The sequence below is a fragment of the Ahaetulla prasina genome, chromosome 8 (assembly GCF_028640845.1).
Source record: "Ahaetulla prasina isolate Xishuangbanna chromosome 8, ASM2864084v1, whole genome shotgun sequence".
NCBI lineage: Eukaryota > Metazoa > Chordata > Lepidosauria > Squamata > Colubridae > Ahaetulla > Ahaetulla prasina.
The window spans coordinates 66,092,648-66,112,366 of NC_080546.1; the positions used below are offsets into that span (position 1 = coordinate 66,092,648).

At 49.7% G+C, this 19,719-nt stretch overlaps 1 protein-coding gene across 1 annotated transcript; it reads left to right on the forward strand.

Moving 5' to 3' along the window:
* The first annotated feature begins 17,665 nt into the window (after positions 1-17,665).
* LOC131203280 (E3 SUMO-protein ligase KIAA1586-like) lies at positions 17,666-19,390 on the forward strand. Its single transcript, XM_058193315.1, has one exon. It carries the CDS (start codon positions 18,374-18,376, stop codon positions 19,082-19,084), a length of 711 nt encoding a protein of 236 aa, XP_058049298.1. The 5' UTR covers positions 17,666-18,373; the 3' UTR covers positions 19,085-19,390.
* The last annotated feature ends 329 nt before the right edge of the window (positions 19,391-19,719 follow it).

The window sequence follows — 19,719 nt, forward strand, 5'->3', positions numbered from 1 at the left end:
AAACACTTTTGCCTGAGACAGAGCAGGAATGCTTGCCATGGCAGTTTTCTTCCAACAACCTTTGATCACAAATTCAGTTAATACTTGTTGGTCAGAATACTTTGTTGCTTTCTTCTTGTAAAGCACACAGTAAGCACACAGTTGCATAGCAAAGTTCAGTTGATGTGGCTACTTTCTGAGAAAGAAGGGTTCCATTGAAAAGCCCGCACATCTGGCTTCAAGTTGATTTCAACCTTTCCTCCCTCCCCCCTTCTTCACTTTATGTCAGACAACACTCTTAAAGGGCCCTCTTCCTTTTAACCTGAATAGGATAGTAATACACTTTAAGTCCATGAGCTATTCTACATTAACATAACTACATTGCAATCCAACTATTGAATACAAATTGCACACCTAGAACACAAATAGAGTGAAGATTGGAGTGGAGGCTGACAGTCAGCCCTCCTGCAACAAGGACGTTAGTCCTAAAAAAGAAAAGAGAAAAGTTAGGGTTTGTCAGGATATTTTTTATAGAATTGTGCTATCTTGTCTGGAGCACGAACATCTTCCTTGTTCACCCATTCAGCCTGGGACAAAGGGAAGTGTTTCCAAGCTATAAGATATTGGATTTTATTTCTATGTTTTCTGGAATCTAAGATTTCTTTTACTTCAAAATGTTGTCCGCCTTCTATGAGAATTGGTATAGGAGGGAGCATATGATTAGCACACAATGGAGACGTGTATTCTGATTTTAGTAGGCTAACATGGAAGACGGGGTGAATTCTCCTCAGGGTTTTTGGCAATTCTATTGTACAGTCACTGGGTTGATGATTTTTACTATAGGGAAAGGTCTCACATATTTAGGTCCTAGTTTTTTAGATTTTTGAGTGGTTTGTAAGTATTTGGTGGAGAGATAAACCTTATCTCCAACTTGGTACTTGTTCTCAGGAGACCTTTTTTTATCAACTTGTTTTTTGTGTGCACGGTGGGCATCATCAATAGCTTTGCGAGTCATTTCCCAAGTGCTTTGTATTTCATCTATCCATTCTGATAACGATGAAATCGTGGTTTTTTCCTGTGGGAGCTCTGAGATGGGAACAAAGTCTTGTCCAGAGGCTATTTGAAAAGGAGTGAATCCTATGCTACTATGAATTGAGTTATTGTAGGCTACTTCCGCAAAAGGTAGTAGGTCCGCCCAATTATCTTGTTGATAGTTAATATAACAACGTATATATTGTTCTAGTACCGAGTTCCAGCGTTCACAACTTCCATTAGTCTGAGGATGGTGGGAGGAGTTTAATCCTTGGGCGGAGCCTATGAGTCGCAAAAACTCTTTCCAAAACTGAGAAGTGAATTGAACCCCTCGATTTGATTTAAATGTGTTGCACAAACAACTTTGCTAAGGTTTTTGAAGAAGGTATTTTGGAGCATGGGATGATGTGGACTTGTTTGGAGAGCAGGTCTGTAACTACCCAGATTACTGTATTTCCCACACTTTCGGGTAATTCCACTATGAAATCCATGGATATTTCTTTCCATGGGGCTCCTGGCTGGGCTACCGTTTGAAGCAATCCAGGTGGCTTTCCTGGTGGTCTTTTAGCAGATGCACAAACAGGGCAACTAGCTATATAAGATTCAATGTCCTTTTTAAGTCCTGGCCACCAAAACTGTCTTTTAAGGAGGTGTAATGTTTTCACAAAGCCAAAATGTCCTGCCATTTTAGCATCATGGCATCGTTGTAGTATGGTTTCTCTGAATGATGCAGGAATATATAACTTTGCTCCAATCCAAGCTAGTCCATCACGGAGCGTGCATTCGTGCAAATGAGTCAAGAACCAGTCGTCTGTGTTCAAGGCTTCTTTTAACAGCTTAGTTAAATCATCTGGTAGAGATGTTTCAGTTTTGGTATGGCTTCGGGTTATAGCAGGAGCTGCTAATTGTTGAATGGAGAGTATTGGACGTGTCACCTTGGAATGCGTACCATTGTATTGGGGCAGTCATGAAAGAGCATCTGCCAGAAAGTTCTTTCCTCCGGGAATGTAACGTAAAGTTAAAACAGTTAAAATGTTGAGCCCAGCGGGCTTGTTTAGGCGAAAGTCTTCTGGGAGTTTTTAGAGCTTCCAAGTTTTTGTGATCAGTCCAAACTTCAAAAGGATGGTTAGATCCCTCTAAGAATTGTCTCCACGTGCGAAGAGACCAGTGAACCGCAAAAGCTTCTTTTTCCCAAATAGGCCACCTCCTTTCAGTTTCAGTCAATTTTCGGGAAGTGAAAGCACAAGGTTGTAGTTTACCATCAGCATTGTTTTGGAGCAAAACGGCTCTGACTGCTACATCACTAGCATCTGCTTGTACTACAAAAGGCACATCCATGTCAGGGTGTTTTAAGATAGGCTCTGCAGCAAACAACCGTTTCAACTTTTCAAATGCTGCTTGACATTCCATTGACCATTCAAGGGGTAATGAAGGTTTGGGTTTTGTATTTCCTTTAGCTTTTAGGAGATTGGTGATAGGCATAGCAATTTGAGCAAAGGAAGGGATGAATTGAGGATAAAAATTCGCAAATCCCAAGAAACTTTGCAGCTGTTTGCGCGTGCGTGGGGTGCCCATTCCAAGACCGCTTTTACCTTCTCCGGGTCCATTTCTAATCCATCTGCCGAAATGCGGTATCCCAGGTAGTCTATTTTTGTTTGATGAAATTCACATTTGGATAGTTTGGCATAGAGTTCTGCTGCTAGTAATTTTTTGAGTACCGCTCTTACTAGTTTTATGTATTTATCCATTTTCTCTGTGTAAATAAGTATATCATCAAGGTAGATGAGGACCCCTTTAAACAAGTGTTGATGGAGTATTTCATTTATCAGTTGCATGAAAACTGCGGGAGCCCCCTGCAGGCCAAATGGAAGTACTCAAAACTGAAAGCATCCCAAGGGGCAGTTGAAAGCTCTTTTCCACTCATCCCCTTCCTTTAGACGAACTCTGTAATAAGCCTCTCATAGATCTAATTTGGTAAAAAACTTCCCTTTCGCTAGATGGGCCAACATGTCTTTCATGAGCGGCATGGGGTATACGTTTTCGGCACATATCACATTTAAATTCCTGTAATCCACTATGAGACAAAAGGAGCCATCTTTCTTTTCTTGGAACGTCACTGGTGCAGCTACTCAAGGCCTAGCCGGTTGAATGAACCCCCACTCTAGATTTTTGTCTATAAATTTGCGTAATTCCCCCAATTCTTTCTGGGACATGGGGTAAGCTTTTGGTTTTGGAAGCTTTACCCCTGGAAGTATGTCTATTGCACAGTCAGTAGGCCTATGGGGAGGTAGAACATCTGACGCCCTTTCATTGAAGACTTCTCGTAAGTCCCAGAATTCTTTGGGGATCCTCTCCTCCCCTTCTATCCGTTCCGTCATTGCCCCCATCACGTCGTGAGGCACGGCAGGTTCGTCCCTAGTGTCTCTTTCTTCCACTTTTGGCGCTTTAGAGTGAAAGCGTAAAACCCCCATCTTCCAGTTAATACGTGGGTTCCATTTTCAGAGCCATGAGAGGCCTAGCAGCAGAGGCTGGTCCATTCCCGGGGCTACTATAAAATTTAGGACCTCCCGATGGTCTCCCATCGTCATTTCTATGGGTTCCGTTACAAAGTGGGCGGGACCTCCCCCTGCTACAGAGCCATCCAACTGGCAAAAAGCTATAGGCCTACTCAAGGTTTTTAGTTTTAGTTCCATTTTCTCAACTACATCGGGGCTGATGATGCACCTGGTACATCCGGAGTCTAGGAGCACTAGCATTTCCCCTTTATTTCCCGAGGAAGGGACATGCAGTCTGACCGGGATTGTCAAAGGGCCCCGTTTTCAACTCACCAGAAGGTCTTCATCGGAGTCGGAAGTTGTTTTGCTGTCATCGGACTCAGTCGGTGTCCCACACTCCTCCTCGATGGGAGTGGCCTTCTTGGCGATGCCTACTCCCACTTTTGCCGGCTCTCGCGCCTTAGTAGTTGGTTTTACCGGTCTCTTTCCACCACTAGGGGTTGTCTTTGGCACCAGCTTCACCCGGCAGTCAGCCACTCGGTGGTCTTCTTTTCCACATCTGAAGCAAGCAGTGGAACATTGCCTCCCACTCTCCGAAGTAAGGACGTCCTTTGGAGGGCCTCTAGGGAAAAGGGTGGGGTTTTGCCTTCCAGCGCGCTCTGCTCGACTACAATCCTTCGCCAGCTCGATTTCCATCTCCGCTGCAAGGGTATACCAGCTGTACAGTGTGGCTGGAGAGGCCTGTGCCCGGCACAGCGCATACAGATCTCCATTCAGGCCATCTTTGTAAATGTCCACAAGGGTCACCTACGACCATCCTCTCATCATGGGAACCAGATCACTAAACTCCTGGTTGTAGTCAGTCACTGGTCTCCTCCCTTGTCTGATGGTTTTCATCCGACCTTTGGCCTTCTGCTCTGCCAGGGGGTCCTCAAACCTCCTCCTCAGTGCATCATGAAATGCTCATAGTTTTGCAGTAAGGGGAAGTGCCTGTAGTATAATGACACAAACCAAGCAGCTGCTCTTCCAGTTAGGTTTTGGGTCACAGCTCTAACTTGCGCTGCTTGCGACCAATATTCTTCCCCCCATCCATCATATGGTTATTCATTAACACCAGGAACAGCCCTAGCTCCTTGGCATCTCCATCGAATTTCCCAGATGGGGGGGGGGGATTTTTGGCTTTTTTCTTCCTCTGTGCAGCCTCACTCAGTCAGCAGGTGGCGAACGCCCTCCATCCGACTCAGCTACCTCTGGGAAGTGGATTTCTGGCTCTGGTTCTTCCAAAACCTCTACGCATTGGGAAACTCCCCCAGCTGCTCCCCTGTGTTGTGTCTTGTCCGCTCTCACCGCAGCCGGGGTCTGCTTATCGGAGGAATGTATGCCTCCCGGCCCCAGTCCTGGCTCCATGCCCAGACAAGCTGCAAAGGAGGGGGCATCTCCCGGTCCCAGCCCTGGCTCCATGCCCAAGCAGGCTGCAGAGGAGGGAGCATCCCCCGGCCCCAGCCCTGGCTCCATGCCCAGGCAAACGGAGCAGCTAGACCCCTCCCCCTCCTCCACAGCATGTGAGCCTGAGGAAAGTTTACTTCCAACAGCTGATTGGAGTGACCCTCGCATCAGAAGATTGGATAGGCGGAGGCAACAGAAGGAAGGGAGGGGCAGGCCTTAATGAGTGCTGAGTCATGGAGCCACACCCCATGGCCTATATAAAGGATCTGCTTTCTGGCAGTCTCTGAGTCAGGCAAAGTCGAACTTATCTTGCTGAAGTCACGTACTGGTCTCCTGCCTGCTCTGAGGACTTTGCTAGGACTTTGGGCAGAGCTGCAGAGGCAAGCCTGATTCAGATTTCCCTGACCCGGTCGTCAGCGGAGGAGTGGGACACGACATCTTGCCTGACTCCTCACACATCTGCAAGATGGATCAGCAACAGCTGGCGCAGATTGTGCAGCAGCTACAAGCAGATAACCAGCAACTGCAACAGCAAGTCGCCCAGCTGACTGCTCAACTGGCTGCTGGGAATGCCCCAGCAGTCCAACCTCCTCCTACTCAGCGCCACAGCCCGGTACTGGTGCCAGAGAAGTTCTCAGGACAGATGGAGATGTTCCCGGCCTTCATGGCCCACTGCCAGACCTACATGGCAATGCGGCCAGGGGACTTTCCAGATGACCGGGCCAGGGTGGCCTTCATGATAAACCTGTTGTCTGGCCAGGCTGCGCAGTGGGCCACGCCTTTGGTGCTCAGGGACAGCCCCTTGCTGGCGGACTACCAGGGGTTCTGGGGGAAACTGCGCCTGATGTATGAAGACCCCGTGCGGGCCCAGACGGCTGCCTGGCGCCTCGGAGAGATCCAACAAGGGCCCCGCCCCCTCTGGGAGTACATCGTGGAATTCCGGTTGCTGTGCCATGATTCGGACTGGAACGACACGGCACTAGCGGACGCATTCAAGAGGGGCCTTTCGGAAGAGCTCCAGGACGAGCTGGCTCGGGTGGAGGCGCCGCGGACCCTCGTTGACCTGGTGCCCCTCTGCCTGCGCCTCGACACCCGTCTCCAGCAACGCCCGTCCTGTCGCCGCCAGCAACTGTCAAAGACCGTCGCCCTCCCTCGACCCGTGCCGACCCTGTCCCGTCCCGCCCCGCGCTTCGTGGCCACCGCCGAGGAGCCCATGGAGTTAGGAGCGGCCAGGCCTCGCCTGACGGCCCAGGAGCGGAGCCGGAGGTGCCAAGGGGGGCTGTGCTTGTACTGTGGGGAGCCCGGCCATTTCGCCGCCGCATGCCCCAGGAAGCACGGCGGAGCACGTACACCCGTCCCCGAATCCCGGCCTGGCCAGTCGGGAAACGGGGCAGGCCCGGCCCAGGGGAAACCCTAGGTCGGGCCCGGACCAAGCCCCCGCCAAACATGGCCGACGTGGACCCCGGGCCCCCTCGGCACCTGATTTTGGACACCCGGGTGTGGGTGGGTGACCGGCCAGAAGGGATCCCGGCGCACACGCTGGTGGATTCGCGGGCCACCACGAACTTTATGGACCGGGCCTTCGTGGACCATTTTGGTGTCCCCTTGGTTCCGGTAGACCCTCCGATGAGCGTCGAGACCATCGACGGGAGGGAGCTGGTGGCCGGACCCATTAACTTCGCCACGCAGCCCTTGCGCCTCGCCATCGGGGACCACGAGGAGGCGATTCGCTTCTACATGACGGCGGACCTCCACTTCCCGGTGATCCTCGGACTGGCCTGGCTGCGGACTCATGACCCTCAGGTGGCCTGGTTGCGGAACGCCATCTTGTTTCCCAGCCTGCAGTGTGTCGACCACATCCGCCACACCTGTGCCGGCCAGGACGTCTTCACCCTGGCCGTCGCCGTGCCCCCTGAGCTGCAGGACTTCGCTGACGTCTTCAGCGAAAAGGAGGCAGACTGCTTACCCCCGCACCGGCCCTACGACTGCCCCATGGACCTGCAACCTGGCACCCCGCTGCCAACGGGACGCCTGTATTCCATGTCCGAGCCCGAGTTGGCCACCCTCAGGGACGTTCTGGACAAAAATCTGGCCCGAGGGTTCATCCGGCCTTCCAAGTCCCCTCTATCGGCCCTGGTCCTCTTCATGAAGAAGAAGACGGGGGATTTGCGCCTGTGTTGCAACTACCGCCGGCTGAATGCCATCACGGTGCGGAATCGCTACCCCCTGCCGCTCATCCCGGAGCTGATGGACCGGCTGCGGGAGGCCTCCATCTTTACCAAGCTCGACCTCCAGGGGGCCTACAACCTGGTGCGGATGCGTGAAGGGGACGAGTGGAAGACGGCGTTCGGCACCCGGTACGGACACTACGAGTACACGGTCATGCCGTTCGGGCTGACCAACGCCCCCACCGTCTTCCAACATTTTATGAACGATGTGTTCCGGGACATGTTGGATCGGTTCGTGGGGATCTACCTGAACGACATCCTGGTCTACTCCTGGTCCAGGGAAAGTCACCTCCAGCACCTCCGCCTGGTCCTGCAGCGCCTGCGGGAGCACCAGCTCTACGCCAAGCTGGAGAAGTGCTTTTTCCTCCGGTCGTCCATCGAGTTCCTCGGGCACATCCTCTCACCCGAGGGGATCGCCATGGACCCACGCAAGGTGGAGGCCCTGAGCAGCTGGGAAGCCCCGCGTCGGGTGAAGGATGTCCAGCGGCTGCTGGGCTTCGCCAATTACTATCAGACCTTCATCCCGGGCTTCGCCACGCTGACGGCTCCGCTCACCCAGCTCCTCCAGAAGAAGGTCCCATTCCGGTGGGGTCCCCCGCAGGAGGAAGACTTCACGGCTCTCAAGAAGGCTTTCGTCACGGAGCCCATCCTGCGACATCCCGACCCGCACCGGCCTTTCATGGTGGAGATGGACGCCTCCAACGTCGCCCTCGGAGCGGTGCTGCTACAGGCCCCGGCGGATGGCGGCACTCTTTTTCCCTGCGCGTACTACTCGTGGAAGCTCAACCCTTCCGAGCGCAACTATACCATCTGGGAAAAGGAGTTGCTGGCTATCAAGGCGGCGTTCGAAGCATGGCGGCACCACCTGGAGGGGGCCCGGCATCAGGTGGAGGTCCGAATGGACCATCGGAACCTCGAACATCTCACCATGGCTCGGAAGTTGAACCAGTGGCAGATCTGGTGGTCGCTGTTCTTTGCCCGGTTCAACTTCCGTGTCACCTATATCTCCAGCGGCCACAACCGGAGGGCGGACGCCCTGTCCCGTAAGCCGGAGTACCTGAGCGCCCAAGACCCTCTTCCTCCACGGACCGTACTGCCAGCGGAAACTTTGGCCGCCGCACGGGAACCGGTGGACTTACGGGCCCGGGTGAGAGAGGCGCAGCGCCAAGACGCCTGGTCTCAGCAGCGGCGAGCGGAGGCGGGCCCCATGTCTCCGTGGACATTGGAAGACGACGTACTCAAGTTCTGGGGGCGGTTGTATGTGCCCACGGGACCACTCCGGTCCCTTGTCCTGGCCCAGTGCCACGACAACCCTGCCGCGGGCCATTTCGGGTTTTTCAAGACTCTCAACCTGGTGACGCGGACCTTCTGGTGGCCCCGGGTGCGGCATGATGTCCATGCTTATGTGACGTCCTGCGTGCCGTGCCGGCAAGCCAAGGCCGCCACGGGGGCCCCTCCCGGTCTCCTCCAGCCCTTGCCGACTCCTGACAGACCCTGGGGGGCGATTTCCATGGACTTCCTGACGGACCTGCCGCCGTCCTCAGGGTTCACCATGGTGCTGGTGGTGGTGGACATGCTCACCAAGATGGCACACTTCATCCCGTGCCGCGGGCTGCCCACCGCCACCAAGACGGCCCGTCTCTTCTTGCAGCACGTCTTCCGCCTCCACGGTCTGCCGGACAGGGTGGTGTCGGACCGTGGGGTACAGTTCATGGCTCGCTTTTGGAAGAGCCTGATGGCCGCATTGGAGGTGCAGGTGTGCCTGTCGTCGGCGCACCATCCGGAGACCGACGGCGGGACGGAGAAGGTCATCGGCGTCCTGGAGCAGTACCTCCGGTGCTTCGTGAACCAACAGCAGGACAACTGGGCTGATTACCTGTCCCTGGCAGAGTTCGCATTCAACAACTCCCAACACACCTCTACCCAGACCACCCCGTTCCAGGCCAACTTGGGGTACCATCCGCGGCTCTTCCCTCTGGCGCCCCCGGACTCCCCGGTTCCCGAGACACAGTCCTTTCTCTCCGAGTTGCACGCAGTCCAGCAGATGGTGCGTCGGCAGCTGAATCGGGGGAAGGAGGACTACAAGCGGGTCGCCGATTGTTCCCGACGGGCAACACCCCCGCTGGTGGTCGGAGACCGCATGTGGCTCTCCACAAAGCATCTCCCATCCGACCGGCCAGCGAAGAAACTGGACCACCGGTTCATCGGTCCGTTCCTCGTCGAGGTGGTCATCAATCCGGTGGCCTACCGGCTGACCCTGCAGCGTTCCATGCGGATCCATCCCATCTTCCACCGGTCCTTGCTGGTCTCTGAGGCCCCGCCGTTTCCCCTCCAGCGCCCGGCGCCGCCCGGCGCTGTCGACGAGGACGGGGTGGAGGAGTACGAGGTGCACAGCATACGTGACTCCCGCTGGCTGAAGGGGCGCTTCCAATACCTGGTTGCGTGGCAAGGGTACGGGACCGAGTTCATCTGGGTCAACGCCTCCGATGTCCATGCCCCGGACCTGGTGCGGGCCTTCCACGAGCAGAACCCGGCCCGACTGCATCCCGATCGTCAGCCCGGGGAAGCGGACCTTCTGGTGGCCCAGGTGCGGCATGATGTCCATGCTTATGTGACGTCCTGCGTGCCGTGCCGGCAAGCCAAGGCCGCCACGGGGGCCCCTCCCGGTCTCCTCCAGCCCTTGCCGACTCCTGACAGACCCTGGGGGGCGATTTCCATGGACTTCCTGACGGACCTGCCGCCGTCCTCAGGGTTCACCATGGTGCTGGTGGTGGTGGACATGCTCACCAAGATGGCACACTTCATCCCGTGCCGCGGGCTGCCCACCGCCACCAAGACGGCCCGTCTCTTCTTGCAGCACGTCTTCCGCCTCCACGGTCTGCCGGACAGGGTGGTGTCGGACCGTGGGGTACAGTTCATGGCTCGCTTTTGGAAGAGCCTGATGGCCGCATTGGAGGTGCAGGTGTGCCTGTCGTCGGCGCACCATCCGGAGACCGACGGCGGGACGGAGAAGGTCATCGGCGTCCTGGAGCAGTACCTCCGGTGCTTCGTGAACCAACAGCAGGACAACTGGGCTGATTACCTGTCCCTGGCAGAGTTCGCATTCAACAACTCCCAACACACCTCTACCCAGACCACCCCGTTCCAGGCCAACTTGGGGTACCATCCGCGGCTCTTCCCTCTGGCGCCCCCGGACTCCCCGGTTCCCGAGACACAGTCCTTTCTCTCCGAGTTGCACGCAGTCCAGCAGATGGTGCGTCGGCAGCTGGATCGGGGGAAGGGGGGCTACAAGCGGTCGCCGATTGTTCCCGACGGGCAACACCGCTGGTGGTCGGAGACCGCATGTGGCTCTCCACAAAGCATCTCCCATCCGACCGGCCAGCGAAGAAACTGGACCACCGGTTCATCGGTCCGTTCCTCGTCGAGGTGGTCATCAATCCGGTGGCCTACCGGCTGACCCTGCAGCGTTCCATGCGGATCCATCCCATCTTCCACCGGTCCTTGCTGGTCTCTGAGGCCCCGCCGTTTCCCCTCCAGCGCCCGGCGCCGCCCGGCGCTGTCGACGAGGACGGGGTGGAGGAGTACGAGGTGCACAGCATACGTGACTCCCGCTGGCTGAAGGGGCGCTTCCAATACCTGGTTGCGTGGCAAGGGTACGGGACCGAGTTCATCTGGGTCAACGCCTCCGATGTCCATGCCCCGGACCTGGTGCGGGCCTTCCACGAGCAGAACCCGGCCCGACTGCATCCCGATCGTCAGCCCCGGGGGAAGGGCCCTGCGGTGAGGGATAGTGTTGTGTCTTGTCCGCTCTCACCGCAGCCGGGGTCTGCTTATCTGCTCCCGAACACGGAGGAATGTATGCCTCCCGGCCCCAGTCCTGGCTCCATGCCCAGACAAGCTGCAGAGGAGGGAGCATCCCCCGGCCCCAGCCCTGGCTCCATGCCCAGGCAAACGGAGCAGCTAGACCCCTCCCCCTCCTCCACAGCATGTGAGCCTGAGGAAAGTTTACTTCCAACAGCTGATTGGAGTGACCCTCGCATCAGAAGATTGGATAGGCGGAGACAACAGAAGGAAGGGAGGGGCAGGCCTTAATGAGTGCTGAGTCATGGAGCCACACCCCATGGCCTATATAAAGGATCTGCTTTCTGGCAGTCTCTGAGTCAGGCAAAGTCGAACTTATCTTGCTGAAGTCAGTTACTGGTCTCCTGCCTGCTCTGAGGACTTTGCTAGGACTTTGGGCAGAGCTGCAGAGGCAAGCCTGATTCGGATTTCCCTGACCCGGCCGTCAGCGGAGGAGTGGGACACGACACCCTGGCAGTTCCTTCATCCTCTTCTCCCTCCCCCCTGGAGGACCGAATAGGGGATTCATACCTTTGGCGAGCTGCTTGCCTTACTTTCACCTCACGGTAAAGACGCAATGCCTCATCCAACTGGAGTCTGTCTCTGATTTCCTGCTCCTGTTTCCAATCTGAAAGCCTGCCTTTTTTCTTTCTCCTTGCAGTCACTCCAGAGGGAGGCTCTTCGGGGTCTGGCAGCCTCATTTTTTCTTCTAGCTGCAATTGTTCCATTCACCGAGTTCTGCATTCCTTCAGTTCAGCATTAAACCTAGTAGTAGAAATGCATTCTGGTGGCTCCTCAAATTGAGAAGCTGGCTGGCTTCCCATCGAAGTTTTCTTTTCAACCCCCTCGGTATTTAGGTTTAAATCCTGGTTGGTTGACATGGTGAGATTCAACTTAATGTCAGGCTGATTATATTTAGGAAAAAAAAACACCTTGACTTCATTTGAAAATAAAGAAAAGTACTTTTACTAAATACATCTGGACTACAGCCGTGTAAAGTTGAATCTGAGACAAAATATGGCTAACATCCCATATCCCCTTGTTAGTCCCTCCTCCCCCCAAAAGGTCAGGCAGGGCTGGGCCAGTGCCAGCTCCTTCTCGTCCCCCGTGGTAATCTTCTTCCGAAGTTCTCCGGCTGCTTATCATGTCAGGAATGCAGGTTCCATTGAAAAGCCCGCACATCTGGCTTCAAGTTGATTTCAACCTTTCCTCCCTCCCCCCTTCTTCACTTTATGTCAGACGACATTCTTAAAGGGCCCTCTTCCTTTTAACCTGAATAGGATAGTAATACACTTTAAGTCCATGAGCTATTCTACATTAACATAACTACATTGCAATCCAACTATTGAATACAAATTGCACACCTAGAACACAAATAGAGTGAAGATTGAAGTGGAGGCTGACACCATTTTTAGTTTCCAAGGAGTACCTTCCAATGCTTACAAACAACATGGAAAGGTTATTCTCTGTACCTAACATGAAGACTTGGAAAGTGAAAGCATGTTAAAGAGGTTCTTTTGTGCAGCTTTCAGTGTTCACACAAGTTTACACTGGTACAGGTGGATTTTTAGAGAGGCAGCTCTTAAGCTGTTTAGGGTGTTGAAGTTTAAAGCCAGTATTACTTATAAGAAGTCATTGTTAACCAGCATGTTTTTTTTAAAGCCCAGATTGCAATGTACTGTATTTCCAGAATTGTCTACCAATTAGCAGCTTGGCTTCTATATTTGCTTGAAGTTTCTTGGACAAGTGAAACATTTTCAAAGGGAAAAAACCCTCAAGAAAGTCCAGTAGCCTTTGGAAAAAGCATCTTTGGGACAACCATGACCTGCCTGATTGAGAATCTCCATAGATGTTTCACTGGGAGATTCCACTCTGGGAATCTTCTGGGATCCAGAAACAGTTGTGGATCCAGAAGCAGTCCTAAAATATAGGCCTGCTTTTCTAGAGGTGCAATTCCTGGTTGTCCCAGAACCTCTTTTCTATTAATCAACAAATTTAATCATTTAATGTCATTTAAATTCAGCTTCTTCACCCTCATGCAATTTATTGCTTTCTTGAAATAAGATGGAACTGGAAGTTACTGATAACTTATTTGGATTTGGATGTTTTCTACCAGTGATGTCATCTACATATTGAATAGTGCCTGGGACAAGATGGAAACTATGAAAGGCCAGGTACTTGACAGAGCATGATAGAAAGGAATGGAATCATAACATAACAAGAACTTCCTAGTCCAAAAGGGTATTATAGTGGGGTTTTTTTGTTTTTTTTGTTTTGAAAGGTTCACATTCAGCACAAGTGATTCAACAAGGTAATCAAAACATATTCAGTCCAATATCTATTTAAAAGTCCATTGTTCCAGATTATTGATTTTCAACTTTATTAATTCTAAGACATGATCTGTTAGGAGAGAACCTTCCAGACATCATTTCTTAATGTTGTTTTTAGTCATTCCTTTTCCACTGTGTGTGGAATACAACATAGAAATTAACTTTCCATTCTCTGAGGAAGAAATACATTATAAATCTGTGGTTCGGAAGACATAACTCTGCCATATTATCCTGAGATATTAGACTCCTGTTGTAAATTAAAGGCAAAATAATATAACTGGGTAATGAAATATTGATCTCCTCTTTCCAGCTTGCAGGCCAAGTTGATAGACTAAGAAGGAGCCACCTTCATTGCTATAATTCTGTTGCAAAGGGAGCATGTGAGGTTGCAGTTTATGAGAGTATATGAGAAAATTTGCTTTTTCAGAGGAGTTTGGACAAGGAAGGTGCAGCTGGGAAACACCTCCAAGCCTAAGAGGCACAATGAAGATTTGTTCCTTGAACTTCTAGGGCTGAATGTTCCGGGTCTTCATACATTGCCAGATAAAATGCAACTGCCTTCACTTGACTTTTTACTAAGAAGGGTTGTTAGATAAGTTTTGACCCACTCAGGAACAGGCCGCACCCTAGTTCTTTATGGGTTGCTCAATATCTAGTATTTTGAGGGAGGCAGCCAACAAGCTTACAACTATTTTTCAAACAGAAGTCATTATTTCACCAACAATTTGGATAAATTTGTGAAAATTCTTAACTAATCTATTTAGTACATATGCACCCTTTCCAATTAGCTGGGACAAAAGGGCCTGTATCAGTGGAACTTCAGATGGATTAGATTTAGTCCTAAACAGATTAGTCAAGCTAATTCTACTTAATCATACAAAAGAAATGGATGAGAATTGGGTAAGACACACATTTCTCTTGAATCTTTTAAAAGTCTTAATCATATCTCTATTTTTTAAAACGTTGCTATTTGGGAAAAGGACAAAAATAAGGAAATAAATGTGAAAATCTCTTAATATTGGGTGATTGTATCTGGGCCACAAAAATGAGGATCAACTCAAGATAGTGCCAAAGAGATATAGAATATGCTCACTTTTTCCTGACATTTAGTGGTTCTTCAAACTTTTGCACTTTAAATCAATCAATCTTAATGGGTATTCTTTGCCATAGTCAGATAGCTTTAAATGGCTGTCACTGTAAGGACCATCTTCTCCCCCTCTTCCAAGAAAGTACAAACTCTTGAGAACTTTGTATTTCAAAAGGAGCCTTTTATTGAAAGGGATTAAAGCAAGTCAAAACTCAAAGCAGGCTCTGGGGTCCCTCAGGGCATGCAGTTCAGGATAAAGGAAATTAGGAACCCCTGCCCACCTTCCAATGTGGATTCCAACCAATCCACCAGTGTGAACACAAATTGCATCAGCCTTTCTGAGAAACAGGTACAAAGAGTTTCTCAGGTTCATTTTACAATCCACTCGTTCCCCCCCTTTTTCGAGGTGTGAGATTTCTCCAGGGATTCCTGGCACCAGGCAATGGTTATAAATCAAGGTAAAGTTTATACAAAGAGGATCAGGCAAGAAATTGGATACTTAAAATACATAGGAAAAGAACTAAATGTTACCTCCAAATCCCCCCCTTCTTCCACAAAGAATGGCAGATACATGGATCTGACAGTCACAGTATAGACTTAACTACTTTCTTGTCAGGCCTGGAATCCATATTACGTTGGTGCCTTCAGGATCCAGGCCTGGTGCAATGGGAAGTTGGGAGGGGGGATTGCATGAGTGAAGTAGAATTAGCCATAACAAAACTTTGCAGAGAAGTTCAAGGTCATGGTGTCTGACAGCTGTGCAGAGAAGAAAGTGGAGGTTGTTTTCTGTACGTGAAGGAACTGATTGGAGCAGTGGTGGGCATGTGGGAGAAGTGGGCAAGGTCTTGAACTTTTTTTGGGTGCGGAAAACCTGGAAGCTCTCAGATTTGGGTTTTCCCAGATATGCCAATATCTAAACTCTAATAAAAGTTAGCTTTGAGGAATCGCAAGTCTCAGAGTATGATTTTGTTGGGGGTGTTACTTGGAACCCTGACATTCTGTTTCACTCCTGATGGGGTATATTGGTGGTTCAACTTACTATGACAGCTGGTGCAATTTAAGATTAACCGTGAAACAAAATAAGCCTGGGATTAGGGCACCGAGGGAAGGGGTACCCCATCTCCCAGCTGTCACTTGACTACACTATCACATTTGACTTTATTGATTTTTTAATAATGGTCCTTATCAGTCATGTCTGACTTTATTCTGATTATTAAAATTTGTTTTTTTTTTAAAAAAAAATGGTGATTGACTAAAGCTGGGGTGTCAAATTCGCACTGTCACACCATCCTCATGACATATCAGGACTTTTTTCCACTTCGCTAAATCAGGCTTATGGGCTGCAAGTTTGACAGCCCTGGACTAAAGTGTAAAAAATTTAATTTGAAGTAAATTAATAGATTTCAAATTTGTTTCTGCTTTATGGCATGAGAATTTTGCTTCTGTTGAGGGACACCATTATTGGGTTGAGCTTCGGGCATCAATTGGCCTTAATCCTGCCTTGGGCTCGTAAAACAAGTCTTAGAAAATGGTTACTGAGAGCACACTCTGCTGAAATCCACAGAATCTGATTGTTGGTCTTAAGCTAAATATACTGAGAAGTGTCAGTCACATCACTGTAGAGTATAACAGTTATTCTTCTTTTAGTATATTATGGGTTTCTTGCTATAAAGATAGTGTTAGGTATAGTTCATAATTAATTAATCAGTGCTTGAAGAATTATTATTTCTCAGTATGGTAAAGTATCTGGATTTAAGATGAATCAGCAAAAGACAAAGATGATAACTAAAAATATGAATATACAACAGAAAGAAGAGTTAGAAAGAACTACGGGTTTTGAAATCATTAAAAAGGTTAAATATTTAGGAATATATATTAGAGCTTCAAATGTCAAATTATACAAAAATAATTATGAGGTATTGTGGCAGAAGGTATGGAAAGAAATGGAGAATTGGAAGAAGTTACAACTATCCTTGCTGGGAAGAATAGCAGCTATAAAAATGAATGTTTTGCCCAGGTTTCTATTTTTGTTTCAAATGATACCGGTACTTAAGAACGATATCAAATTAGAGGAATGGCAAAAGGGAGTTAATAATTTTGTATGGATGGGCAAAAAACCAGGAATAAAATTAAAAATAATGCAGGACACAAGGGGGGTGTCTTAAAATGCTTAATTTAAAATTGTATTATGAAGCAGTTGTCTTATCATTAATTACTGATTGGATTAATTTAACTGAGGAAAGAGTTTTGAATATAGAAGGTTATGGTTTGTTATATGGGTGGCATGCCTATTTATTATATGATAAGAAAGTTGATAAAATATTTAAAAATAATATAATTAGAAATGCATTATTGAGGGTCTGGAGCAGGGGTGAAATGCTACCGGATCGGACCGGATCGCACGAGTAGGTAGCAGAAATTGATTTTGGTTCGCCGATCTGTTAGCCAAAATCTGTGGCCCTGCCCTCCGCTCATCCCCCCCCCCGCACATCCCCCCTCCGCTCATCCCCCCTCCACTCCGCTCCAATCGCCAGTCACCTGCTTGCCTGTTTGCCGCTTTTCTTCCCAATCACTCGGCGCTTTTTTCCCACCACTCGGCGCTTCCGGCCCACCCACTATACCCCCGGCCTATATAAGGTCCCCTTTCTACGCGGCCTAGCTACTTCACCCAGAAGTTTGCTGGCCACTCAGACCTCGCCGCCTTGCCTCAGACCTCACCTGGACGCCTCACCTAGACACCTTGCCGAAAAAGGTAAGGATCGCTGGTTGAGGCCTAGCGTGCCGCCCCCCCCTCCATGTAGTTTGCACAGCCGCCGGGGATGATTTGCGGCCATGTGCTATCCCCCCACGGTCCCCTGGTCCCCTTGCCTGCCTGCCTGGCCTGGCTAACCACCCACCTTTCCCCCCCCCAGCCTCTGGCTTGCCTTGCCTGGACTCCTCGCCTTGCCTGGACGCCTCGCTGACTTCTACTTTCTGAAAAAGGTAAGGATCACCGGTTGAGGCCTAGCGTGCCGCCCCCCCCCAACATCCCCAGGTTTGCGTAGTTCACACAGCCACTGGGGATGATTTGCGGGCCATGTGCTACCCTCCCACGGTCCCCTGGTCCCCTTGCCTGCCTGCCTGGCCTGGCTAACCACCCATCTTTCCTCCCCCCAGCCTCCAGCTTGCTTACCTTCTCTGAAGAGAGGAAATCCCCAGCCGCTGCTTACAGCGTCTGCCTCCTTTGCTTCCTGCAATCCCTGTGATCGATTGCATCAGCTAGCAGGATTTCTTCATCAGTGAGGCTGTGAGCTACTGATTCTGCCTGTTCTGTCCCTTCAACTGGGTAAGTTTTTTTTCTTTTTTGGTGGGAGCTTTAAAAAAATATTTAACTGAGGGGTTTTTTTTTATTTGTAGTTTAGGAAGTTTTAAATTTAGCTGCTTTTATCTAAAAATAAAATAAAATAAATATTTGTGAGAGCTTTCTGAGATTTGGTGTGTTTCTGTAGTGTTTCACAAACACACACTATCTCACAAAGCTGTATGTGGCATTTTGTGTGTGTGTGTGTGTGTGTGTGTCAGTGTTGTGTTGTGTGCAAAGTGTAAAAGTGTTTTTTTCTTTTTTTTGGCTTTTTATGCTGTGAGCTGCTCCTGCTTGCTGCAGGGGCCAGTTTAGGTCAGGCTCAGCTGTTTCCTAGTTGTGGGTGAGTCTGTGGTGTGGTGTGGTGTTGTGTTGTGTGTTAAGTGTGAAAGTGCTTTTTCCCTCTTTTTTTGGCTTTTTGGGGCTGTGAGCTGCTCCTGCTTGCTGCAGGGGCCATTTTAGGTCAGGCACAGCTGTTTCCTAGTTGTGGGTGAGTCTGTGGTGTGGTGTTGTGTTGTGTTTTTACATTGTGTGTCATCAAATAACAAAGCTCCTTTTTTTCTTTTTTGCAGTAGCTTCTGCCTTTAACAGGAAGGATGAAAAGGCAACAGACTTTGATGGGTTTCTTGGCCAAGAAACCAAAACTTGAACAACAACCAGCAGAAGTGGAACAAGAACCATCCCCAGCGCCACAAGCACCACTACCTGAAACCGGACTAAACAGCAAAGCAAGTATAGAGTCACCCGCTGCACCTGAAATCGGAATCATTCTTCCTGACTGCTGGACCTTGCAACAGTACAACTACTTCCAAGAGAAATATGACGGCTTGGAAGTTTCAGACAAGAAGCTAGGTTGTAAATATTGCGCGAAACATGGCTTCGCAATGGAGAGCAGTATTCATGTAAGCAAAGAGTGGAAGCTTTTCAAGATAGAGCCAGCTGGGAAAAGTAAGGAAGTGCACCAGGCGTCTCTACGGAAGAAAATGAGAGAACATTTTGTATCGAAATCACACATCATTTGTAGAGACAACGTCAAACAAGCTGAGCAGGAAGCCATAACAAAAGCAATGGACAAGATTTTTGAAACTCAATTTGCCACCACTTCTAGAATGTTCAAAACTGTTTACAGCCTGGCAAAAGCATGCAGACCAATTTCAAGCATCGAGGAATTGATAGAGCTACAAACAGAAAATGGAGTAGATCTGAGAGTAGGTCTGCATTCAAGACCAACAGTTGTCAAAATAGTTGAGTGCATCGCAAATGAAATCAAACTCAAATGTTTTCCAGCATCATTGCACAGAATCTGAAGGTATGTCTGATCATCGATGAAGCCTCAACAGTATCTTGCAAGCCAGTTTTGAGCATTTTCCTGAAAGTTGAGGACTCAGAGGACCCACCAACAATTTTTGGGGAGCTGGTTGAATTGAAGAAACAAGATGCAGAGACAATATGTTCTGCAGTTTTTGAAAGTTTACATAAACTTTACCCGGGAATACCTACAAAAAAATCTAATAGCGTTCTGCTCTGATGGTGCCAGCGTTATGCTTGGGAGAAAATCTGGAGTGAGCACCAGACTAGCCAAAGAGTTTCCAAACATCATCATATGGCACTGCTTGAACCATCGCCTCCAACTTGTTTTAGATGATGCCATAAAGGAAATAAAGCAAGTTAATCATTTTCAAATTTTCATTGATAAGATATGCTCCATTTTCCAGCAATCGAATAAAAGCCGGATAGAACTCGATGAAATAGCAGAAGAACTTGAGATTAACATCATACGGATTGGTCGGGTTTTTGGGCCAAGATGGGCTGCCTGTAGTTTAAGGGCAACCATAGCTGTGTGGCGCGCCTATCCTGTGCTACATCAATATTTTCATGTGAATGCTAAATACTCGGGTATGGCTGCCCATCTGGAAAATAAACATTTCTTAAATGATTTGGT